The sequence below is a fragment of the Protomyctophum parallelum genome (assembly GCF_964188405.1).
Source record: "Protomyctophum parallelum genome assembly, chromosome: 11".
Lineage (NCBI taxonomy): Eukaryota > Metazoa > Chordata > Actinopteri > Myctophiformes > Myctophidae > Protomyctophum > Protomyctophum parallelum.
Genome location: NC_139707.1, coordinates 1,255,512 through 1,282,541, shown reverse-complemented (window position 1 = coordinate 1,282,541; position 27,030 = coordinate 1,255,512). Strand labels below are relative to the sequence as shown.

At 40.1% G+C, this 27,030-nt stretch overlaps 1 protein-coding gene and 1 long non-coding RNA gene across 5 annotated transcripts in view; one reads left to right on the top strand and one right to left on the bottom strand.

The window, feature by feature from the left end:
* The window catches only part of LOC310866472 (NACHT, LRR and PYD domains-containing protein 3-like), a 362,173-nt gene that overhangs the window by 118,406 nt on the left and 216,737 nt on the right, over window positions 1–27,030 (top strand). For 3 of the 4 annotated variants that reach the window (XM_083776091.1, XM_083776092.1, XM_083776090.1), the window contains exons 5-6: window positions 25,212–25,268; window positions 25,585–26,861. The exons of the other annotated variant lie outside the window; for it this stretch is intronic. In XM_083776091.1, coding sequence (XP_083632217.1) covers window positions 25,212–25,268; window positions 25,585–26,861 — 1,334 coding nt within the window. The remainder of the gene's footprint in view (window positions 1–25,211; window positions 25,269–25,584; window positions 26,862–27,030) is intronic. 4 annotated transcript variants of the gene reach the window in all.
* LOC310866473 overlaps window positions 1–27,030 on the bottom strand; it is a 311,387-nt gene that overhangs the window by 77,374 nt on the left and 206,983 nt on the right. The window contains exon 2 of the long non-coding RNA XR_014569920.1: window positions 25,230–25,259. This is a non-coding gene — a long non-coding RNA (uncharacterized lncRNA). The remainder of the gene's footprint in view (window positions 1–25,229; window positions 25,260–27,030) is intronic.

Here is a 27,030-nt window from a genome sequence, read left to right as displayed (position 1 = left end):
TGCACTAGCTGTAAACGCCTGAGTGATGCCTGGTCGATGCCAATATACAAAGAGTTGCAATAATCTATTCTTGATGAAATCAAAGCATGGATAACCATCTCCAGCTGTTTTTAGGGGGAGGTAGGATTTAACCGTGGCGATGATTGGAAGAAGATAGTTTTAACGATGGAGCTGATTTGTTTATTACGTTTTAAATCTTTATCAAAAATAAAACCAAGAGAAACCTAGAGAAAGCCATTTCTATTGAACAATTGCACACTCGCCTGCAGAGGTAAAATAGATATCCGATACTTTTTAAATCAGAGCTGCATTGATTAATGCGGGGAAGTCCGTCTTTTAGATTGATCTCACTGTCATCTGTCTGAATACAGAATGGATGTGTTCTGATTATGGACACATATATATATATATATATATATATATATATATATATATATATATATATATATATATTTATCTATATCTAAGTGCAGGTTCATTTCATATGACGTCGTCATATTAAAATGATTCGTGGGAAAAGAGCTTTACCCTTTCAATTGGAACTCTAAATCAATTAAATATCTGGGAATAAGGTTGACTAAGGACCTATCTAAACTCTATGAAGCAAATTATCAACCCATAATCACACAAATTAAAAAAGATATTGAGAGATGGTCTCTGTCACCCTTGGACTTAAGTTCTAGAATAGAAGCAGTCAAGATGAATGTTATACCTAGGATATTATATTTCTTTCAGTCTCTACCAGTGGAGGTGCCTGCCAAACAGTTTTGTGAATGGGACAAAATTATATCTAGATTTATCTGGAACGGAAAAAAAACGAGAATCAGATTCCAAACTTTACAACTCCCTAAAGAAAGAGGGGGACTATCCCTTCCAAATTTGAGGCATTACTATTATGCGTCACAATTAAGACCTTTAATATGTTGGTGTGATGATAAATGCGAGGCTAAATGGAAAGCTTTGGAAATTAAATCAATCAACATCCCTATTCAGTCTTTAATTGGGAACAAAGACCAGGCTAAGTCATACTATGACATTTTAGACCCATTCACAATATTTACTTTAAATACTTGGTTCAAAGTCGTGAAACAGTTCAAAATGGAGAGGACAATCAGGGTGTTGAGGTGGCCCGCTTACGATCCAGATTTTAAGCCTGGTGTGTACGGTCAAACTTTCAGGCGATGGGCTCGGTATGGTTTTTCCTCTTACAGTACTGCCATGAAAGCAATGTGTTATTGAACTTTGAACAATTGAAAGATATGTGTATGTGCATAGATAACAAGGACTTTTTTAGATACCTCCAAATACGAGAGTACTTCATGGGGGAGGTGAAAGCATCCGAGCCGGTGGCCTCAAACGATCCCAAAGAGTAGTGTCCAGTATATATATTGCCCTGGTTTCAGCTAGGGTCAATTCCACAGAGTACATTAAAACTAATTGGGAAAAAGAGTTGGAGATTAGCATCACATCAGAAGAATGGGCAAACATGTGCAATACACAAATTACATCCACCAACTCAAGAATGTGGAGAGAATTCTGTTGGAAGAACCTAATGAGATTTTGTATTACACCCAAAATTAAATCGAGACAACTGAAAACAGATCAGCCTTGCTGGAGACAGTGTGGCCACAAGGGGGCGGGCCACGCTCATATTTTCTGGTCTTTCAGAAATACTGGCAGGACATCCATTCCACCTTGGAGACCATTCTGTGTTTTGAGATACCTCTGTCTGTTTCTTTTCTACTGTTGGGAAATATCCCTGAAGAGTTTCTAATACATGATAAATATTTAATCAAGATCCTCTTAGCAGCAAGTAAAAAAGCAATCACACGACGCTGGTGCCAGCAGGACCCACCAACGAAAGATCAATGGATGGACATTATTGAGGAACTGTATTCTATGGAAAAACTAACATTCATACTTAGACTACTTTTTCGTTTACTTTTTGTCTTTTTCTTTCCGTATAGTCTTGTCAGTTGTTTTTTTCTTGTCTGTTCTTCCTTCAATAAAAATTAAGTGGAAAAAAATATATATATTCGTGGGACATTTGGCACCAAACTTGATTGATCTCATGATGAGATCAATGTAGTAGCCTACAGCCTACACAGTTGCCCTTGCCCATATTATAATTAATTAAGGTGATCTGGCTTAAAACTATGACTGGCCGAATTGCACTGATGCCATAATGTGGACTTCTATTTTTATAGGGCTAATTAGCCCTAGTGATTGCTGTCTGTCTGTCAGACCGGCATGTCTGTGAACCCAGGGCTCGAAATTAACTTTTCTTGGTAGCACCAGTGCTCCCAAATTAAAAAGTTAGTAGCACTAGCAAAAAATTAGGAGCACCTACACAAAAGGTAAGGAGCACAGACAATATATATCACGCAATACATTGTATTAATAAAACAGTATAACTCAGTATACCAATTTACACTTGTAAACATCTCCATTTCAGTGCATTAGTCACGTGCATACCTAACCGTGGCATTAAGACATTGCATTTCTGAGCACTGAGCACTGCAGAGTTCATCACATGCCGGGTTAAGGCTTAACAATAAAATATGAAACTTAATTATTCAGACCATGGAGAAAGCCTAGTTTTTCTTTTTTAACACATTGCACTTAAAATGAACTTTGTATGCCAATTTATTCAGTCCACCATAAACATTTTCCCTTCCCTTTTTTGCTAAACAGCTTGTCCCCCCAGGTCTCAATATTTGCTATTGAGAATGAAAGAAATTAGATCAAATGTCCACCAAATATGACGTATGATATGATGATATATAATGATAAGAGCACCTCAGTTCACATGGGTGTGATTTTTAACTCATGCATTGTCCTGGGGCCAGGATTAAAAATTTGGTCTCCTGACTCTCAGTCCCTCCCTCTCCCATCCATCTCTTCACGGACACCGAAGCATCAAAGCTCTCCTGAGGAGGACCCTCTACAATTGCTCAATTCAACAGACCCATTAAGGATTCTAAAAACGCCTTCTCAATCCTGACCTAAGTTTTAAGTGTTTTAAGTGTGTTGTCTTTATCTCTTTGGGCAAATCATTCGATTGCACAGTTTGTACTACATGGAATACAAGCTACTGTTATGCTAATTACTGTCTGTTATTTACTTAGTATTATTTCTAGTAGTATTATTCACTGTCTCTGTTGTTTATGTATTGGTATTTCTGTCTGTATGATTCCAGAAGTGTCCACCACAGAGCAGAGTCTCCAACTCCCAGCCTTCTGTCTGTGAAGAGTGACTGGTCTAAACCAGGAAAACCTCCTGAGTTCAGTAACGAACCTGGACCTCCTGATTCACAGTATGTCAACCCTCCTATAAATATATACAACACAATAACACTGTAACACTATACAATATATATACACTATAACACTATACAATATACACTATAACACTATACCATATACACTATACAATATACACTATAACACTATACAATATACACTAACAATAACACTATAACATATTTTATAGTGCCGGTGAGAAGGCGGGCAGCTGTGTTCTGCACTAGCTATAAACGCCTGAGTGATGCCTGGTCGATGCCAATATACAAAGAGTTGCAATAATCTATTCTTGATGAAATCAAAGCATGGATAACCATCTCCAGCTGTTTTTAGGGGAGGTAGGATTTAACCGTGGCGATGATTGGAAGAAGATAGTTTTAACGATGGAGCTGATTTGTTTATTACGTTTTAAATCTTTATCAAAAATAAAACCAAGAGGGAGGACAGTGGCACAGTCTGTAGTGTTGTCGCCTCACAGCTAGAAGGCCCTGGGTTCGATTCCCGCTGTGGGCGCTGGGGGCGTGTTCTCTCCTCTGCGTCATCAATGCCCATACCCGAGGCGGGGTTGGCGAAAGGGCCTTTCTGTGTGGAGTTTGTATGTTCTCCCCGTGTCCCCTAGGGTAGGTACCCTCACATGTTCTCCCCGTGTCCCCTAGGGTAGGTACCCTCACATGTTCTCCCCGTGTCCCCTAGGGTAGGTACGCTCACAAAAGCATGCAGTAATCCTGGTCGGAATGTGTTAAGGAGATAACTGTTACAATTGCTCAATTCAACAGACACCTTTTAACCCATTCTAAAAACACCTTCTCAATCCTGACCTAAGTTTTAAGTGTTTAGAGAGGCACTTGTCTTTATCTCCTTGGGCAAATCATTCCATTGCACAGTTTGTACTACATGGAATACAAGCTACTGTTATGCTAATTACTGTCTGTTATTTACTTAGTATTATTTCTAGTAGTATTATTCACTGTCTCTGTTGTTTATGTATTGGTATTTCTGTCTGTATGATTCCAGAAGTGTCCACCACAGAGCAGAGTCTCCAACTCCCAGCCTTCTGTCTGTGAAGAGTGACTGGTCTAAACCAGGAAAACCTCCTGAGTTCAGTAACGAACCTAGACCTCCTGATTCACAGTATGTCAACCCTCCTATAAATATATACAACACAATAACACTGTAACACTATACAATATATATACACTATAACACTATACAATATACACTATAACACTATACCATATACACTATACAATATACACTATAACACTATAACACTATACAATATACACTAACAATAACACTATACAATATACACTATAACATATTTAATAGTGCCGGTGAGAAGGCGGGCAGCTGTGTTCTGCACTAGCTGTAAACGCCTGAGTGATGCCTGGTCGATGCCAATATACAAAGAGTTGCAATAATCTATTCTTGATTAAATCAAAGCATGGATAACCATCTCCAGCTGTTTTTAGGGGGAGGTAGGATTTAACCGTGGCGATGATTGGAAGAAGATAGTTTTAACGATGGAGCTGATTTGTTTATTACGTTTTAAATCTTTATCAAAAATAAAACCAAGAGAAACCTAGAGAAAGCCATTTCTATTGAACAATTGCACACTCGCCTGCAGAGGTAAAATAGATATCCGATACTTTTTTAATCAGAGCTGCATTGATTAATGCGGGGAAGTCCGTCTTTTAGATTGATCTCACTGTCATCTGTCTGAATACAGAATGGATGTGTTCTGATTATGGACACATATATATATATATATATATATATCTATCAGATGTAAGTGCAGGTTCATTTCATATGACGTCGTCATATTAAAATGATTCGTGGGAAAAGAGCTTTACCCTTTCAATTGGAACTCTAAATCAATTAAATATCTGGGAATAAGGTTGACTAAGGACCTATCTAAACTCTATGAAGCAAATTATCAACCCATAATCACACAAATTAAAAAAGATATTGAGAGATGGTCTCTGTCACCCTTGGACTTAAGTTCTAGAATAGAAGCAGTCAAGATGAATGTTATACCTAGGATATTATATTTCTTTCAGTCTCTACCAGTGGAGGTGCCTGCCAAACAGTTTTGTGAATGGGACAAAATTATATCTAGATTTATCTGGAACGGAAAAAAAACGAGAATCAGATTCCAAACTTTACAACTCCCTAAAGAAAGAGGGGGACTATCCCTTCCAAATTTGAGGCAGATATGTTGGTGTGATGATAAATGCGAGGCTAAATGGAAAGCTTTGGAAATTAAATCAATCAACATCCCTATTCAGTCTTTAATTGGGAACAAAGACCAGGCTAAGTCATACTATGACATTTTAGACCCATTCACAATATTTACTTTAAATACTTGGTTCAAAGTCGTGAAACAGTTCAAAATGGAGAGGACAATCAGGGTGTTGAGGTGGCCCGCTTACGATCCAGATTTTAAGCCTGGTGTGTACGGTCAAACTTTCAGGCGATGGGCTCGGTATGGGTTTTCCTCCTACAGTACTGCCATGAAAGCAATGTGTTATTGAACTTTGAACAATTGAAAGATATGTGTATGTGCATAGATAACAAGGACTTTTTTAGATACCTCCAAATACGAGAGTACTTCATGGGGGAGGTGAAAGCATCCGAGCCGGTGGCCTCAAACGATCCAAAAGAGTAGTGTCCAGTATATATAATGCCCTGGTTTCAGCTAGGGTCAATTCCACAGAGTACATTAAAACTAATTGGGAAAAAGAGTTGGAGATTAGCATCACATCAGAAGAATGGGCAAACATGTGCAATACACAAATTACATCCACCAACTCAAGAATGTGGAGAGAATTCTGTTGGAAGAACCTAATGAGATTTTGTATTACACCCAAAATTAAATCGAGACAACTGAAAACAGATCAGCCTTGCTGGAGACAGTGTGGCCACAAGGGGGCGGGCCACGCTCATATTTTCTGGTCTTTCAGAAATACTGGCAGGACATCCATTCCACCTTGGAGACCATTCTGTGTTTTGAGATACCTCTGTCTGTTTCTTTTCTACTGTTGGGAAATATCCCTGAAGAGTTTCTAATACATGATAAATATTTAATCAAGATCCTCTTAGCAGCAAGTAAAAAAGCAATCACACGACGCTGGTGCCAGCAGGACCCACCAACGAAAGATCAATGGATGGACATTATTGAGGAACTGTATTCTATGGAAAAACTAACATTCATACTTAGACTACTTTTTCGTTTACTTTTTGTCTTTTTCTTTCCGTATAGTCTTGTCAGTTGTTTTTTTTCTTGTCTGTTCTTCCTTCAATAAAAATTAAGTGGAAAAAAATATATATATTCGTGGGACATTTGGCACCAAACTTGATTGATCTCATGATGAGATCAATGTAGTAGCCTACAGCCTACACAGTTGCCCTTGCCCATATTATAATTAATTAAGGTGATCTGGCTTAAAACTATGACTGGCCGAATTGCACTGATGCCATAATGTGGACTTCTATTTTTATAGGGCTAATTAGCCCTAGTGATTGCTGTCTGTCTGTCAGACCGGCATGTCTGTGAACCCAGGGCTCGAAATTAACTTTTCTTGGTAGCACCAGTGCTCCCAAATTAAAAAGTTAGTAGCACTAGCAAAAAATTAGGAGCACCTACACAAAAGGTAAGGAGCACAGACAATATATATCACGCAATACATTGTATTAATAAAACAGTATAACTCAGTATACCAATTTACACTTGTAAACATCTCCATTTCAGTGCATTAGTCACGTGCATACCTAACCGTGGCATTAAGACATTGCATTTCTGAGCACTGAGCACTGCAGAGTTCATCACATGCCGGGTTAAGGCTTAACAATAAAACATGAAACTTAATTATTCAGACCATGGAGAAAGCCTAGTTTTTCTTTTTTAACACATTGCACTTAAAATGAACTTTGTATGCCAATTTATTCAGTCCACCATAAACATTTTCCCTTCCCTTTTTTGCTAAACAGCTTGTCCCCCCAGGTCTCAATATTTGCTATTGAGAATGAAAGAAATTAGATCAAATGTCCACCAAATATGACGTATGATATGATGATATATAATGATAAGAGCACCTCAGTTCACATGGGTGTGATTTTTAACTCATGCATTGTCCTGGGGCCAGGATAAAAAATGTGGTCTCCTGACTCTCAGTCCCTCCCTCTCCCATCCATCTCTTCACGGACACCAAAGCATCAAAGCTCTCCTGAGGAGGACCCTCTACAATTGCTCAATTCAACAGACCCATTAAGGATTCTAAAAACGCCTTCTCAATCCTGACCTAAGTTTTAAGTGTTTTAAGTGTGTTGTCTTTATCTCTTTGGGCAAATCATTCCATTGCACAGTTTGTACTACATGGAATACAAGCTACTGTTATGCTAATTACTGTCTGTTATTTACTTAGTATTATTTCTAGTAGTATTATTCACTGTCTCTGTTGTTTATGTATTGGTATTTCTGTCTGTATGATTCCAGAAGTGTCCACCACAGAGCAGAGTCTCCAACTCCCAGCCTTCTGTCTGTGAAGAGTGACTGGTCTAAACCAGGAAAACCTCCTGAGTTCAGTAACGAACCTGGACCTCCTGATTCACAGTATGTCAACCCTCCTATAAATATATACAACACAATAACACTGTAACACTATACAATATATATACACTATAACACTATACAATATACACTATAACACTATACCATATACACTATACAATATACAATATACAATATACAATATACACTATACACTATACACTATACACTATACACTATACACTATACACTATACACTAACACTATACAATATACACTAACAATAACACTATACAATATACACTATAACATATTTAATAGTGCCGGTGAGAAGGCGGGCAGCTGTGTTCTGCACTAGCTGTAAACGCCTGAGTGATGCCTGGTCGATGCCAATATACAAAGAGTTGCAATAATCTATTCTTGATTAAATCAAAGCATGGATAACCATCTCCAGCTGTTTTTAGGGGGAGGTAGGATTTAACCGTGGCGATGATTGGAAGAAGATAGTTTTAACGATGGAGCTGATTTGTTTATTACGTTTTAAATCTTTATCAAAAATAAAACCAAGAGGGAGGACAGTGGCACAGTCTGTAGTGTTGTCGCCTCACAGCTAGAAGGCCCTGGGTTCGATTCCCGCTGTGGGCGCTGGGGGCGTGTTCTCTCCTCTGTGTCATCAATGCCCATACCCGAGGCGGGGTTGGCGAAAGGGCCTTTCTGTGTGGAGTTTGTATGTTCTCCCCGTGTCCCCTAGGGTAGGTACCCTCACATGTTCTCCCCGTGTCCCCTAGGGTAGGTACCCTCACATGTTCTCCCTGTGTCCCCTAGGGTAGGTACCCTCACATGTTCTCCCCGTGTCCCCTAGGGTAGGTACCCTCACATGTTCTCCCCGTGTCCCCTAGGGTAGGTACCCTCACAAAAGCATGCAGTAATCCTGGTCGGAATGTGTTAAGGAGATAACTGTTGCAATTGCTCAATTCAACAGACACCTTTTAACCCATTCTAAAAACACCTTCTCAATCCTGACCTAAGTTTTAAGTGTTTAGAGAGGCACTTGTCTTTATCTCCTTGGGCAAATCATTCCATTGCACAGTTTGTACTACATGGAATACAAGCTACTGTTATGCTAATTACTGTCTGTTATTTACTTAGTATTATTTCTAGTAGTATTATTCACTGTCTCTGTTGTTAATGTATTGGTATTTCTGTCTGTATGATTCCAGAAGTGTCCACCACAGAGCAGAGTCTCCAACTCCCAGCCTTCTGTCTGTGAAGAGTGACTGGTCTAAACCAGGAAAACCTCCTGAGTTCAGTAACGAACCTGGACCTCCTGATTCACAGTATGTCAACCCTCCTATAAATATACAGTATACAACACAATAACACTGTAACACTATACAATATATATACACTATAACACTATACAATATACACTATAACACTATACCATATACACTATACAATATACACTATAACACTATACAATATACACTAACAATAACACTATACAATATACACTATAACATATTTTATAGTGCCGGTGAGAAGGCGGGCAGCTGTGTTCTGCACTAGCTGTAAACGCCTGAGTGATGCCTGGTCGATGCCAATATACAAAGAGTTGCAATAATCTATTCTTGATGAAATCAAAGCATGGATAACCATCTCCAGCTGTTTTTAGGGGGAGGTAGGATTTAACCGTGGCGATGATTGGAAGAAGATAGTTTTAACGATGGAGCTGATTTGTTTATTACGTTTTAAATCTTTATCAAAAATAAAACCAAGAGGGAGGACAGTGGCACAGTCTGTAGTGTTGTCGCCTCACAGCTAGAAGGCCCTGGGTTCGATTCCCGCTGTGGGCGCTGGGGGCGTGTTCTCTCCTCTGCGTCATCAATGCCCATACCCGAGGCGGGGTTGGCGAAAGGGCCTTTCTGTGTGGAGTTTGTATGTTCTCCCCGTGTCCCCTAGGGTAGGTACCCTCACATGTTCTCCCCGTGTCCCCTAGGGTAGGTACCCTCACATGTTCTCCCTGTGTCCCCTAGGGTAGGTAACCTCACATGTTCTCCCCGTGTCCCCTAGGGTAGGTACCCTCACATGTTCTCCCCGTGTCCCCTAGGGTAGGTACCCTCACAAAAGCATGCAGTAATCCTGGTCGGAATGTGTTAAGGAGATAACTGTTACAATTGCTCAATTCAACAGACACCTTTTAACCCATTCTAAAAACACCTTCTCAATCCTGACCTAAGTTTTAAGTGTTTAGAGAGGCACTTGTCTTTATCTCCTTGGGCAAATCATTCCATTGCACAGTTTGTACTACATGGAATACAAGCTACTGTTATGCTAATTACTGTCTGTTATTTACTTAGTATTATTTCTAGTAGTATTATTCACTGTCTCTGTTGTTTATGTATTGGTATTTCTGTCTGTATGATTCCAGAAGTGTCCACCACAGAGCAGAGTCTCCAACTCCCAGCCTTCTGTCTGTGAAGAGTGACTGGTCTAAACCAGGAAAACCTCCTGAGTTCAGTAACGAACCTGGACCTCCTGATTCACAGTATGTCAACCCTCCTATAAATATATACAACACAATAACACTGTAACACTATACAATATATATACACTATAACACTATACAATATACACTATAACACTATACCATATACACTATACAATATACACTATAACACTATACAATATACACTAACAATAACACTATACAATATACACTATAACATATTTTATAGTGCCGGTGAGAAGGCGGGCAGCTGTGTTCTGCACTAGCTGTAAACGCCTGAGTGATGCCTGGTCGATGCCAATATACAAAGAGTTGCAATAATCTATTCTTGATGAAATCAAAGCATGGATAACCATCTCCAGCTGTTTTTAGGGGGAGGTAGGATTTAACCGTGGCGATGATTGGAAGAAGATAGTTTTAACGATGGAGCTGATTTGTTTATTACGTTTTAAATCTTTATCAAAAATAAAACCAAGAGGGGGGACAGTGGCACAGTCGGTAGTGTTGTCGCCTCACAGCTAGAAGGCCCTGGGTTCGATTCCCGCTGTGGGCGCTGGGGGCGTGTTCTCTCCTCTGCGTCATCAGTGCCCATACCCGAGGCGGGGTTGGCGAAAGGGCCTTTCTGTGTGGAGTTTGTATGTTCTCCCCGTGTCCCCTAGGGTAGGTACCCTCACATGTTCTCCCCGTGTCCCCTAGGGTAGGTACCCTCACATGTTCTCCCCGTGTCCCCTAGGGTAGGTACCCTCACATGTTCTCCCTGTGTCCCCTAGGGTAGGTACCCTCACATGTTCTCCCCGTGTCCCCTAGGGTAGGTACCCTCACAAAAGCATGCAGTAATCCTGGTCGTAATGTGTTAAGGAGATAACTGTTACAATTGCTCAATTCAACAGACACCTTTTAACCCATTCTAAAAACACCTTCTCAATCCTGACCTAAGTTTTAAGTGTTTAGAGAGGCACTTGTCTTTATCTCCTTGGGCAAATCATTCCATTGCACAGTTTGTACTACATGGAATACAAGCTACTGTTATGCTAATTACTGTCTGTTATTTACTTAGTATTATTTCTAGTAGTATTATTCACTGTCTCTGTTGTTTATGTATTGGTATTTCTGTCTGTATGATTCCAGAAGTGTCCACCACAGAGCAGAGTCTCCAACTCCCAGCCTTCTGTCTGTGAAGAGTGACTGGTCTAAACCAGGAAAACCTCCTGAGTTCAGTAACGAACCTGGACCTCCTGATTCACAGTATGTCAACCCTCCTATAAATATATACAACACAATAACACTGTAACACTATACAATATATATACACTATACAATATACACTATAACACTATACCATATACACTATACAATATACACTAACACTATACAATATACACTAACAATAACACTATACAATATACACTATAACATATTTAATAGTGCCGGTGAGAAGGCGGGCAGCTGTGTTCTGCACTAGCTGTAAACGCCTGAGTGATGCCTGGTCGATGCCAATATACAAAGAGTTGCAATAATCTATTCTTGATTAAATCAAAGCATGGATAACCATCTCCAGCTGTTTTTAGGGGGAGGTAGGATTTAACCGTGGCGATGATTGGAAGAAGATAGTTTTAACGATGGAGCTGATTTGTTTATTACGTTTTAAATCTTTATCAAAAATAAAACCAAGAGAAACCTAGAGAAAGCCATTTCTATTGAACAATTGCACACTCGCCTGCAGAGGTAAAATAGATATCCGATACTTTTTTAATCAGAGCTGCATTGATTAATGCGGGGAAGTCCGTCTTTTAGATTGATCTCACTGTCATCTGTCTGAATACAGAATGGATGTGTTCTGATTATGGACATATATATATATATATATATATATCAGATGTAAGTGCAGGTTCATTTCATATGACGTCGTCATATTAAAATGATTCGTGGGAAAAGAGCTTTACCCTTTCAATTGGAACTCTAAATCAATTAAATATCTGGGAATAAGGTTGACTAAGGACCTATCTAAACTCTATGAAGCAAATTATCAACCCATAATCACACAAATTAAAAAAGATATTGAGAGATGGTCTCTGTCACCCTTGGACTTAAGTTCTAGAATAGAAGCAGTCAAGATGAATGTTATACCTAGGATATTATATTTCTTTCAGTCTCTACCAGTGGAGGTGCCTGCCAAACAGTTTTGTGAATGGGACAAAATTATATCTAGATTTATCTGGAACGGAAAAAAACCGAGAATCAGATTCCAAACTTTACAACTCCCTAAAGAAAGAGGGGGACTATCCCTTCCAAATTTGAGGCATTACTATTATGCGTCACAATTAAGACCTTTAATATGTTGGTGTGATGATAAATGCGAGGCTAAATGGAAAGCTTTGGAAATTAAATCAATCAACATCCCTATTCAGTCTTTAATTGGGAACAAAGACCAGGCTAAGTCATACTATGACATTTTAGACCCATTCACAATATTTACTTTAAATACTTGGTTCAAAGTCGTGAAACAGTTCAAAATGGAGAGGACAATCAGGGTGTTGAGGTGGCCCGCTTACGATCCAGATTTTAAGCCTGGTGTGTACGGTCAAACTTTCAGGCGATGGGCTCGGTATGGTTTTTCCTCTTACAGTACTGCCATGAAAGCAATGTGTTATTGAACTTTGAACAATTGAAAGATATGTGTATGTGCATAGATAACAAGGACTTTTTTAGATACCTCCAAATACGAGAGTACTTCATGGGGGAGGTGAAAGCATCCGAGCCGGTGGCCTCAAACGATCCCAAAGAGTAGTGTCCAGTATATATAATGCCCTGGTTTCAGCTAGGGTCGATCAATTCCACAGAGTACATTAAAACTAATTGGGAAAAAGAGTTGGAGATTAGCATCACATCAGAAGAATGGGCAAACATGTGCAATACACAAATTACATCCACCAACTCAAGAATGTGGAGAGAATTCTGTTGGAAGAACCTAATGAGATTTTGTATTACACCCAAAATTAAATCGAGACAACTGAAAACAGATCAGCCTTGCTGGAGACAGTGTGGCCACAAGGGGGCGGGCCACGCTCATATTTTCTGGTCTTTCAGAAATACTGGCAGGACATCCATTCCACCTTGGAGACCATTCTGTGTTTTGAGATACCTCTGTCTGTTTCTTTTCTACTGTTGGGAAATATCCCTGAAGAGTTTCTAATACATGATAAATATTTAATCAAGATCCTCTTAGCAGCAAGTAAAAAAGCAATCACACGACGCTGGTGCCAGCAGGACCCACCAATGAAAGATCAATGGATGGACATTATTGAGGAACTGTATTCTATGGAAAAACTAACATTCATACTTAGACTACTTTTTCGTTTACTTTTTGTCTTTTTCTTTCCGTATAGTCTTGTCAGTTGTTTTTTTCTTGTCTGTTCTTCCTTCAATAAAAATTAAGTGGAAAAAAAATATATATATTCGTGGGACATTTGGCACCAAACTTGATTGATCTCATGATGAGATCAATGTAGTAGCCTACAGCCTACACAGTTGCCCTTGCCCATATTATAATTAATTAAGGTGATCTGGCTTAAAACTATGACTGGCCGAATTGCACTGATGCCATAATGTGGACTTCTATTTTTATAGGGCTAATTAGCCCTAGTGATTGCTGTCTGTCTGTCAGACCGGCATGTCTGTGAACCCAGGGCTCGAAATTAACTTTTCTTGGTAGCACCAGTGCTCCCAAATTAAAAAGTTAGTAGCACTAGCAAAAAATTAGGAGCACCTACACAAAAGGTAAGGAGCACAGACAATATATATCACGCAATACATTGTATTAATAAAACAGTATAACTCAGTATACCAATTTACACTTGTAAACATCTCCATTTCAGTGCATTAGTCACGTGCATACCTAACCGTGGCATTAAGACATTGCATTTCTGAGCACTGAGCACTGCAGAGTTCATCACATGCCGGGTTAAGGCTTAACAATAAAACATGAAACTTAATTATTCAGACCATGGAGAAAGCCTAGTTTTTCTTTTTTAACACATTGCACTTAAAATGAACTTTGTATGCCAATTTATTCAGTCCACCATAAACATTTTCCCTTCCCTTTTTTGCTAAACAGCTTGTCCCCCCAGGTCTCAATATTTGCTATTGAGAATGAAAGAAATTAGATCAAATGTCCACCAAATATGACGTATGATATGATGATATATAATGATAAGAGCACCTCAGTTCACATGGGTGTGATTTTTAACTCATGCATTGTCCTGGGGCCAGGATTAAAAATTTGGTCTCCTGACTCTCAGTCCCTCCCTCTCCCATCCATCTCTTCACGGACACCGAAGCATCAAAGCTCTCCTGAGGAGGACCCTCTACAATTGCTCAATTCAACAGACACCTTTTAACCCATTCTAAAAACACCTTCTCAACTCAGTGTTTAGAGAGGCACTTGTCTTTTTCTCCTTGGGCAAATCATTCCATTGCACAGTTTGTACTACATGGAATACAAGCTACTGTTATGCTAATTACTGTCTGTTATTTACTTAGTATTGTTTCTAGTAGTATTATTCACTGTCTCTGTTGTTTATGTATTGGTATTTCTGTCTGTATGATTCCAGAAGTGTCCACCACAGAGCAGAGTCTCCAACTCCCAGCCTTCTGTCTGTGAAGAGTGACTGGTCTAAACCAGGAAAACCTCCTGAGTTCAGTAACGAACCTGGACCTCCTGATTCACAGTATGTCAACCCTCCTATAAATATATACAACACAATAACACTGTAACACTATACAATATATATACACTATAACACTATACAATATACACTAACACTATACCATATACACTATACAATATACACTAACAATAACACTATACAATATACACTATAACATATTTTATAGTGCCGGTGAGAAGGCGGGCAGCTGTGTTCTGCACTAGCTGTAAACGCCTGAGTGATGCCTGGTCGATACCAATATACAAAGAGTTGCAATAATCTATTCTTGATGAAATCAAAGCATGGATAACCATCTCCAGCTGTTTTTAGGGGGAGGTAGGATTTAACCGTGGCGATGATTGGAAGAAGATAGTTTTAACGATGGAGCTGATTTGTTTATTACGTTTTAAATCTTTATCAAAAATAAAACCAAGAGGGAGGACAGTGGCACAGTCGGTAGTGTTGTCGCCTTACAGCTAGAAGGCCCTGGGTTCGATTCCCGCTGGGGGCGTGTTCTCTCCTCTACGTCATCAGAGCCCATACCCGAAGGCGGGGTTGGCGAAAGGGCCTTTCTGTGTGGAGTTTGTATGTTCTCCCCGTGTCCCCTAGGGTAGGTACCCTCACATGTTCTCCCCGTTTCCCCTAGGGTAGGTACCCTCACATGTTCTCCCCGTGTCCCCTAGTGTAGGTACCCTCACATGTTCTCCCCATGTCCCCTAGGGTAGGTACCCTCACATGTTCTCCCCGTGTCCCCTAGGGTAGGTACCCTCACATGTTCTCCCCGTTTCCCCTAGGGTAGGTACCCTCACATGTTCTCCCCGTGTCCCCTAGTGTAGGTACCCTCACATGTTCTCCCCATGTCCCCTAGGGTAGGTACCCTCACATGTTCTCCCTGTGTCCCCTAGGGTAGGTACCCTCACATGTTCTCCCCGTGTCCCCTAGGGTAGGTACCCTCACAAAAAACATGCAGTAATCCTGGTCTCTAAACTACCTCCCCCTGGCCAGCCAGGGAGGCCTGATGGAGAGGAAAGGAACTTGTCGGAATAACGTGTTCTTTCCACGCTCTATATCCGACCGGGGAAACTCTCCCCTGTCAGGTGAAAAGAAGCAGCTTGGACTCCTCATGCATAGAAGGAGGCATGAGGTCAGTCCGTTGCTCTCCCAGGTTGGCAGAGGAAGTGTAGTGTCCAGGATTACATTAGATAATTGACACCGGGTGAAAATTGTGGGATAAAGAATTAGAAAAAATAAAATAAAACCAAGATTTCTAGGAAATGGGTGGATGTTAGAACTTAACACACCCAGGGAGCTAAAGGATATTATGGTCGGATGGTGGTAAAAAAAAACATATTATTTCAGTTTTGTTTTCATTGAGGGTGAGAAAGTTGACATTTTAAATAACTTATATAACTGAAATAGCTGTGGTCAATGCTTACAGCTGAATGTTTAGGTTTAACTTTATAAGCTTTTTGTTTGTTTTCAACTAAGAATAATCACGTTTGAGTAGAACTTCCTAGACTATGAAATTGCCAAGCCTGATATGATTGTCTATAAATCCTGTTGATCCTCTCTTTGTAACAGGGTTGATCATCACAGAGCAGTCTCTCCTGTACCCAGCTGTGTCTCCATGAAGAGTGACTCGTCCATGCATGGACTTATTGACTTCAAAGATGGACACCACTCTACTGATCAAAGGTTGAAACATGAACTCCATCTGGTGTCTGAATTGTGTACTCCAAGTCAAATCAAATCAAACTTTATTTCTAAAGCATCTATCTGAGCAGATCTAATGGGGAGGGGCAGACATGGAGTAATGTCTTCACGTTTTATAGTGCCGGTGAGAAGGCGGGCAGCTGTGTTCTGCACTAGCTGTAAACGCCTGAGTGATGCCTGGTCGATGCCAATATACAAAGAGTTGCAATAATCTATTCTTGATGAAATCAAAGCATGGATAACCATCTCCAGCTGTTTTTAGGGGAGGTAGGATTTGACCGTGGCGATGATTGGAAGAATAGAGGTTTAACGACGGAGCCGATTTGTTTATTAAGTTTAAAATCTTTATCAAAAATAAAACCAAGAGGGGGGACAGTGGCACAGTCGGTAGTGTTGTCGCCTCACAGCTAGAAGGTCCTGGGTTCGATTCCCGCTGTGGGTTCTGGGGGCGTGTTCTCTCCTCTGCGTCATCAGAGCCCATACCCGATGTCAGGGGCTAACCGGCTACCGTTAAGAAATATCCGAGTATGCTTATCAGCTTTAAGGTTAATTTGCATAATAATAAATGCGTGTTCTGATCTTAAATCCCTTTATTTTAGATTGTTTTTTTTTTTTTTTTTATACTGTTTTTATTAGGCATTTTTTGTATATGACAACTTATATGACAATCTTTGACAATAATAATGAATTATTCAGTTATATAAAATGAAAGATAAAGACAGGTAATGAAAATTCCACATACAATACATAATAAAAAAGATATATAAATGTGATAAAAACGAAACAAAAAAAAAAAACAGTTAAACAATGACAAATGTGAACAGACAAACAAAACAAAGACCACAGGACAGACACTCTTGCTCTCAAAACATTCCCAACAAGTTGTTGTAAATTAACTGAATTACAGACATTTCTTTTTAAATGAGATAAAATAAAATAAAGAAAAATACTCAGTTCCTTTTTTTTCTTTACTTTTCTAATGTTATCTATTGTGTAGGAGGGGTTAGCGTACACCTATTGAAATGGTCAATGAAGGGTTGCCATGTCTGGTAAAATCTATCTTCACTCCCTCTCAATTCAAACTTTATCTTTTCCAATTGCAAGTAGTGCATAACATCTTTCATAAGTGTAGTGTGAGTGGGAACCTGTGCTTGTTTCCAATTCAACAGTATCAGTCTGCGAGCCAGTAGAGTCACATATTTTACCATGTTATATTGGAAAGTAGACAGTTTGACCCCGACCCCCCCGACCCCCAGAACTGCTGTCAGTGGATCCGGGTCAAAAGGTCTTCCAACAATGTCTGACAGTGATTTAAATATACTTTGCCAATATGATGTTAGTTTAGTGCAGTGCCAGAACATATGAGCTAGGGTGGCCGGTGACTGGCCACATCTGTCGCAGGCTGGATTCACATTTGGAAACATTCTGTTGAGTTTTTCCTTTGACAAATGTAACCTGTGTAATATTTTAAACTGTATAAGACCGTGCCTGGCACATACTGAAGAAGAGTGCACAAACTTTTGAGATGTAGACCATTGCTCGTCAGTGATAGATATTCCTAAGTCGTTTTCCCAAGCAGTTTTTAAATACTCCAAGGAGGCATTATTATCTAAACATGAGAGAGAATTATAAATAATAGAAACACCTCCTTTGAGCAATGGGTCAGGTAGAAATATAGATTCCATTGATGAGTTGGGAGGTATGTTTGGAAATGAAGCAGTGTGTTGTGTTAAAAAATGTCGTATCTGTAGAAATCTAAAGAAATGTGATTGGGGTAAATTGAATTTGCGTCGTATTTGTTCAAAGGTCGGAAATAACCCATCAATATAAAGATCTTTGAAGGAGTGAATACCATTTCTATGCCACACTTTAAACAATGCGTCAGAAAGGGATGGTAAAAAAGCATGGTTAGCGACCAGAGGTGCACGCACAGAACCTGGGTGCCAACCGAAATGCCTTCGTATTGAGAGCCAAATTTTGAGAGAATGCCAGACTATGGAATTCTTTGGCAACTTAGTATATCTTGAGGCCACTGGGGAAAAGATTAAAGCTGACAACGATGTTGGGGGACAACATTGACCTTCAATAAATGCCCATGTAGGCAATTGATCTTGTAGCCAAAATGAGAGCGCACGCAAATTGCACGCCCAGTAATAGAGTTTGAAGTTAGGTAATCCCATACCGCCATCTGATTTAGGCCTCTGCAAAAACTCCTTCCTTATTCGGGGGTGTTTCTTATCCCAAATGAACTTGGAGATAACTTTATCCAGATTCTTAAAAAAAGTGTTGTTAACAAAAATTGGAATACATTGGAATAGAAACAGATATTTAGGGAGGACATTCATTTTAATTATATTAATTCGGCCGGCAAGTGAGATAGGAAGGTTTGACCATTTCGTTAAGTCTTGTTCAGTACGTTCAAAAAGTTTTGTATGGTTTTGCTTGAACAAGTCATTAAGTGCTTTGGTTACTATGATTCCTAAATATCGAAAGCTGGTTATAACATTAAATGGGTGAGAGCCAAAAGTTTGATTGCCTTGTGTATTGATAGGAAATAAAACGCTTTTGGAAACATTGACTTTATACCCCGAAACCCTGCCAAAACTTTCTAAGGTGGACATGATACTAGGAATAGATGTGGAAGGTTTGGATATGTATAATAATAAATCGTCAGCGTAAAGTGAAACTTTATGCTCTCTATCTCCTCTGAAGATACCAGTGTAGGTGTCTGAAGCACGCAACGCAATTGCAAGCGGCTCAATAGATAAGGCAAAGAGCAGTGGTGAGAGAGGGCAGCCTTGTCTGGTTGAGCGATTCAAAGGGAAGTTTTCAGACCTGTATCCGTTTGTATGTACAGAAGCTAATGGAGAAGCATAAAGTAGTTTAACCCATGAAGTGAAGGTTGGACCAAACCCAAATTTTGACAGGGTCGAGAGGAGGAAGTCCCACTCGACCCTATCAAAGGCCTTCTCCGCGTCAAGAGATAACAGTATTTCCGTATCTTGGGGGGTACTACTGGGAGAATATATAATGTCGAATAGGCGTCTAAGATTAAAAAATAGATGTCTATCTTTTATAAACCCCGTTTGATCAGTATGTATCACAGTTGGGAGCACTTTTTCCAAGCGTGTAGCCACAATTTTTGCTAAAATTTTAGCATCAACATTCAAAAGACTCAGAGGCCTGTATGAACCTGGATTAAGTGGGTCTTTATCTTTTTTAAGTAGAACAGAGATGCTAGCTTGGTAGAAAGTTGGTGGGAGGTGGCCGGCGTTGAGAGATTCATTAAACACTTTAAGTAAAAGGGGAGATATGAGTTCTGTAAATGACTTGTAAAATTCAGAGGTATAGCCATCGGGTCCTGGGGCTTTTGAGCACTGCATTTGTGAGATTGCCTGATGTATTTCATCTAAGGTAATAGCTCTTTCAAGTTGAACCTTATGTTCTTGACTAATGGAAGGTATGTTTAAATTTTCTGAAAAAGCATCAATCAAATTAGAATCTCCTAGTGATTCCGAAGTATACAAATCTGAATAAAAGCGCTTAAATACATCATTAATTTCCTGCTGATTAATAGTAGTTTGACCAGTGTTTGTATTGATCTCCGTAATTAATCTAGAAGCAGCTGATTCCCTAATTTGAAGTGCAAGTATTTTGCCCGCCTTATCCCCGTGTTCATAAAACCTATGGCGTGACAGAGTCATCAAATTAGTTGTTTCATTTGTGGATAGGAGATTGAATTCAGCTTGAGTCGAAACCCTTTCTCTGTATAATTCAGGAGAAGGAGATTCTGCATACTGTAGGTCTACTTCAAGTAATCGATCAGTCAGAGCTTTGCCTTGTACATTACGTAGACGGGAGATTAAAGCCTGTCGCGAAATAATCTGCCCCCGTATATACGCTTTAAGTGCTTCCCATAGTGTACTTCTTGATACATCGGGTGTGTCATTTGTAGAGAGATAGAACTGTATTTGGGATTTAATATCATCCACACACGCTTGCCTAGTTATTAGAGTATTATCGAATCTCCAAGTCCTGGCCATATGTCTGTTCTGAAATGCTAATTTGAGGACTAGGGGACTATGATCGGATATTACAATTGCTTCATACTCACAGTGTCTTATTGAGGGAAGAAATTTTGAATCTATCAGGAAGTAATCTAATCTTGTGAAAGTGTGATGTACAGAAGAAAAAAACGAATATTTACGTTGAGCTGGATTTAAGAATCTCCATGGATCTGATAATTTAAATGTGTCCATGAATGTATTCACCATTTTAGCTGATTTAGTCAGAGTATAGGGTCTATGTGAAGATCTATCAAGCGTAGGATGAAGAATAAAATTCAGATCTCCACCTAAGATCAACTGGTGAGTGTCAAGGTCAGGCAAAGTAGCCAAAAAAGAAGATATGAATCGTTCATCGTCATGGTTAGGGGCGTAGATATTAGCCAGAACAATAGGACAATTATAAAGCTTTCCAGTAACTATAATATATCTGCCGTGTAGGTCTTGGATAGTTTTATTTAGTATAAAAGGAATGTTCTTGTTTATAAGTATTGCTGTGCCCCTGGATTTGAAATTGAAATGGGAGTGAAATATTTGGCCTACCCAATTTCTTCGTAGGCGGTTATGATCCTGATTCCGTAAGTGAGTCTCCTGTAAAAAAGCAATATCTGTCCCCAGCTTCTTTAAATGAGCCAATACATTGCCACGTTTCACCGCTCCATTCAGACCTCTACAGTTCCAAGTAGTGTATTGAACCAAGCTTTCCCCTCTTACAATATTAGAATTTGGAATAGAATTAGCCATTGTATAAATCAGGAATTAATATAAAAAAAGGACTGAGTGTAAATGCTGATATCAATCTGAATTCGGAATAGGAGTGCAAGAGAACAAAAACAAAAACAGAGAAACACAAAAACAGATTAAAACAACAAACGGGAGAAACCCCAAAACCCTCCATGCCTGCCCTCAAATAGCAGTCACAGAAGTAAAAGCCTAAGCTAACCAGCTTTCTATGTCTAAGACACAAGCAGCTATAGTAAAAATAGAGAAACAAAGAAAAAACTACAATGGGAAGACCTTAGCTAACCGTCCATTGTTATGTATTAAATAAAATAAAAAGATACAATCTTATTTTGAACCAAAACAACCAGATGATCTATACATAAAGAGACACACAAACACACTCACACACACACACACACACACACACACACACACACACCCCCGCATAAACATGTCCTTGCACTAATATATGTATTAATATATAAATATAATTAAACGTTCAAATAAAGAGGGGTATACAAACAAAGACAGACAGTCCCAATCTCACAAAAAACACACATTCAAACAGACAGACACAAACCACAGTCGGTGCAACTTAGTTCACAAAAACCAAGGAAAAAACAAACCAATTTGTATATATATATATATGCATACACACATCCGCATGAACACATACTTTCATAAGAAAATAATAAAAAATGAAAAATCCCTCACCCTAATTATAAAGTAACAACTTTTCCCACTTTTGTTTGCTCAAAAGTATTTTTTTGTAAATTATACAGTCTTTTAAAACCATAATGTTGGCAATAAAACTGATCTAAAGAGGAATTTAAAGAACTTAAGGCAACCTCCTCATATCCAAAACAGCAGAAGTGGAGGCGAATCTCAGTCATATAACCATGGTTACGTTCGTAAACTAACGTCTCTCCCCCCTCCCTCACTACATTACAAGCGACGACCTTTTTGTCCCTCGAGGCGCACCGTAGGTTGCTAGCGTCATAGTACCCAAAATGGATGCCTCCATGGAGGCTACATGACAACAATAGCAATAGCAAGGATGCTACTGCAATAGCACTTGTAGCCTACTAAACACGATAACAAATGCACCGCAGGTCGCGAGCGCGGTGCTACAGTGGACAAAAATAAATAAAAATAGAAATGGCGGCCTCCATGGTGATTCCATAATAGCATCATTAGCAAAGCTGCTATACACACACTAGTAATGTAAACTATAACCCCGTCTTTTAGACTGATAAACGATCAAATACAATAACCATAATAAAAATAAATTCAATAGATAAACAATTTTTTTTTTTATATATATATTACAGTGTTTCCGTGCATTCCAAGCATTAAAGGGATAAAGTTCGTCTTAGTAGTAGCTTTCGCCAGATCTTTTTCACACAAATATTACCTTTTTTTTTAAAGTGAGCGTGGATTTGTCATCGTATCCATGTAGTAATGATGGTGGAGGGTGCGCAGACAGAGAAATGTCCACGGGGAGAGAGCAAGTCTGTGATCATTGTTCAGGGTGTATGTCCCGGGCCAGCTAGTCTTGTTCCTCATCGGGTGTAACAGCCGGTGTTGCCGCGGATGCTATTTTCTTTTGATAGAATTCTTCGGCCGCTTCAGGAGAGTTGAGAGAGTATCGGATCCCATCCAATGTTATTGTGAATCTGGCCGGGTGATATAGACTGTAATCTAGGCTCGGGAGACGGCGTTTCGCTTCGCGCAACTTGGTTTTAATCAGGCCATACGTTGCGCGAAGCTTTGCAATCTCTTGGGGCACGTCTGGGTGAATAAACACTGGAGAGCCATTGTAGCGTAGGCTGCCTTGTTTTCTGGACAGCTCGAGGATCTTCTCCTTGTCAGAGAAATAGTGCAGACGTAGTATCATGATGCGAGGTCTATCCTTCTTATCATTTGACTTTGCCCCTATTCTGTGACAGCGGTCAACAATGATGGGGTTCTGGAAGTTCTCAGCACCGAGCACCGTAGGGAAGAAGGTGGCTGCGAACCCAACCGGGTCACCTGCCTCAGAACCCTCAGCTAGGTTGAATAATTTTAAATTCTGTCTACGGCTTCTGCATTCTAAATCTAGACATTTCTCCTGTAAGACTTTGTTCTCCTTTGCCATCGAGCCCAGTGAATGTTCCAGTACAGCAACACGGTCCATAGTATCACTCAGAGATCTCCCCATGTCTGATTGCTCCGAAGCTAACTCTGTGTGTTTGGAAGACAGCGAGGTGAGGTCTTGTGCTATTTCCGAGCGAATGGAGGCATATTCAGCCTTTGCCTCTTCACGGAGTGCTGCGATATCCTTTTTGATTTCTTGCCGTATGGTTGCTATTTCAGTTTTTATCTCACAGAGCCCTGCCTCCCGAGACGACTGCAGCTCCGCTCTCAGCATGGCGAGGGAGAGAGGTTGTTTGTCGGGGTCCATTGCGTCGGGAGGGTTGGTCTCGGGTGTAGTTTTAGGAAGCTGTGATTTAGTTGACCTCAGTTCCATAAACGTATTTGTACTTTAACTAGTTGCACGTGTAGTTTGAAATAAAAGTGGCAGTTTTGGCCAAAATAAACTTGAATAAATGATAAAACTTAGACGGAGCACTTAACCATGCGGCTACTCCATCTGGGCGGAAGCGGCTAGTTTTAGATTGTTTTTAGTAATAGTACAACATAAACATTACAGAGACTGTAGTTGTCACTGTACAATACTGTACAAAACAGTTGTCATGTTGCACACATGCCTAAAATTGCTGTTATTTGCGCCGCCCAGCTTGTCACACTCCAGGCTGCATGAACAGCGCTGCTCGGGCGCTGTTTTCTGCCCCCTCAATGTCCCAAAGTTCTCCCCACACTGGCACGGCTTACGGCTATCAAGTTAGCCATGTGCTATCCATGTTTGAGGGGTTTCTCGTCAGCGAAAAGTCAAGAAACAGAACACGGTGACATGCATGCTGATCGTCCTTAATAATTAAAAAAGGCTTAGCCCATGCGTCCAGTGGCTTTATAGTTGGGCTATAGGCTGCTCAGATCTGGACTGGACTTATTTATGTTTTGGAATAGAACCGGCGGACCTCTGTACTGTAGACGCGCAGATGCATGCGTGCAGATGTGATGCGTTGTTTATTGATGATTAAGCCTACAACAATTTATTTATATTGTTAAATGTTGCTTTAACAACATTTAGTTTGTCTTTTAAAAAGGAGCATAAATACATTTATACCATTCGTCTACCAACTTTAATTATGTAGCCTATACTATGCATATTACATTTGGGGTAAAAAAATAAAAAATAAAATAAAATAAAAAACAATCGTTAATTAACCGGCTGGAAAATTAACCGTTAGATACATATTTATCTATATGTATATATTCTATTGTCTTCATCTATATGTATCCATATATTCTATTGTCTTCATATATATATATGTATCTATATGTATATATTCTATTGTCTTCATCTATATGTATATATTCTATTGTCTTCATCTATATGTATCTATTCTATTGTCTTCATCTATATGTATATATTCTATTGTCTTCATCTATATGTATATATTCTATTGTCTTCATCTATATGTATATATTCTATTGTCTTCATCTATATGTATATATTCTATTGTCTTCATCTCCACAGAGAGACATTCAGAAACACACCTGGACAGAAGACATTCAGTCGAACCACACCTGGACACAGTAAGACTGGACACATTTTACACCAACATTTTATTTCAATGAATGGAATGTTTAAATAGCAGCAGACTCATCAGATTAAATATACTCGTTGTATTCCTGTCTCAATGTCCAAATACTGATGATAAACACATACATTTAGACTAAAAAAACGATCCAATCTTGTTTATTTTAGCCAATTTTCTCCTTTTTTTCTTTTACAAATTTAGATTTTCTGTAGGATATATATACATAGTAGTTTTAATGCTATGGATTGTTCAATGTAAAGTTGTAAATGAAGCATAATGTTTACCATGTATTAATTGTCTCCTCATATCAGATGTCCGTCTGCCGGAGTATTTAAAGGTCTATAAGGTCACTTTCGACGGTCTTGATCATGTGGCATACGTCACTGAAGAGTCCTCCTCCCTCTCCGACATCTACACAGAACTCCACCTATCAGCGGGAGGGAGTGAAGGGGTTAATCAGCAACATGAGGTGTGGCAGCTTGAGACCGCCTCCAGCATGAAGACCCTCTATGACGTCATAATCAAGTGCCGTGCCATCTTTAAGACCCTCCTCCCTGGCAGAGACACACCCAGCAGCAGAGTTCTGACCATTGGCATCGCTGGCATCGGGAAGACATTCTCTGCGCGTAAGTTCGCTCTGGACTGGGCGAGAGGTTTGGAGAACCAAGACATCAATCTCCTGGTTTTCTTCGCATTCCGGGAGCTGAACTTGGTCCGAGATGAGCAGCACAGTCTTCTCTCACTGATCCATGTTTTCCATCCAACGTTAGAGAAGGTCACAGCAGAGCAGCTCGCTGCCTGGAAAGTTGGCTTCATCTTCGATGGTCTTGATGAAAGCAGGTTTCCGCTGAAATTCCAGAACATTGACGTCGATTCAGACGCCTTCGACAACAATGACGTCGTCTCTGATGTCACGGTGACATCATCGGTGGGCCTGCTGTTGACGAACCTCATCAAGAGGAATCTGCTCCCCTCGGCTCTCCTCTGGATAACCACCAGACCTGCAGCAGCCTATCAGATCCCTCCTGAATGCGTTGACATGGTGACAGAAATACGAGGGTTCACAGACCCCCAGAAGGAGGAGTTCTTCAGGAAGATGTTCAGTGATGATGAGGAGCTGGCCAGCACCATCATCTCACACGTGAAGACATCAAAGAGCATCCACATCATGTGTCACATCCCAGTCTTCTGTTGGATGACCGCTACCGTTGTGGAGGACCTGGTGAAGACAGGCAAGACAGGACAGCTGCCCAAGACCCTGACCGGGATGTTCAGCCTCTTCATATCGCTCATGATAAAAAGGATGATGACGAAGTATGGCGAGACTGACAGGGATGTTCTTCTGATGCTGTGCCTGCTGGCGTTTAAACATCTGAAGAAAGGCAGCGTCACGTTCTACCAAGAAGACCTGGAAGAGTGTGGTCTCGATGTGAACCACGCCGCGCTGTACTCGGGAGTGTGCACAGAGATCTTCAAAGAAGAGACCGTTCGATCTCAGAGGAAGATCTACAGCTTTGTTCATCTGAGCATCCAGGAGTTCCTGGCTGCAGTCTACCTGATGCACTGTTTCACACAGAAGAACATGAAGGTACTGAAGACATCCATGGGAGGAGGAGGAGGAGGAGGAGGAGAAGAAGAAGAAGAAGAAGAAGAAGAAGACGTCTTCCTGCAGAGAGCCATCGCAGAATCCCTGATGAGTATGGGAGGAGGAGGAGGAGGAGGAGGAGAAGAAGAAGAAGAAGACGTCATCCTGCAGA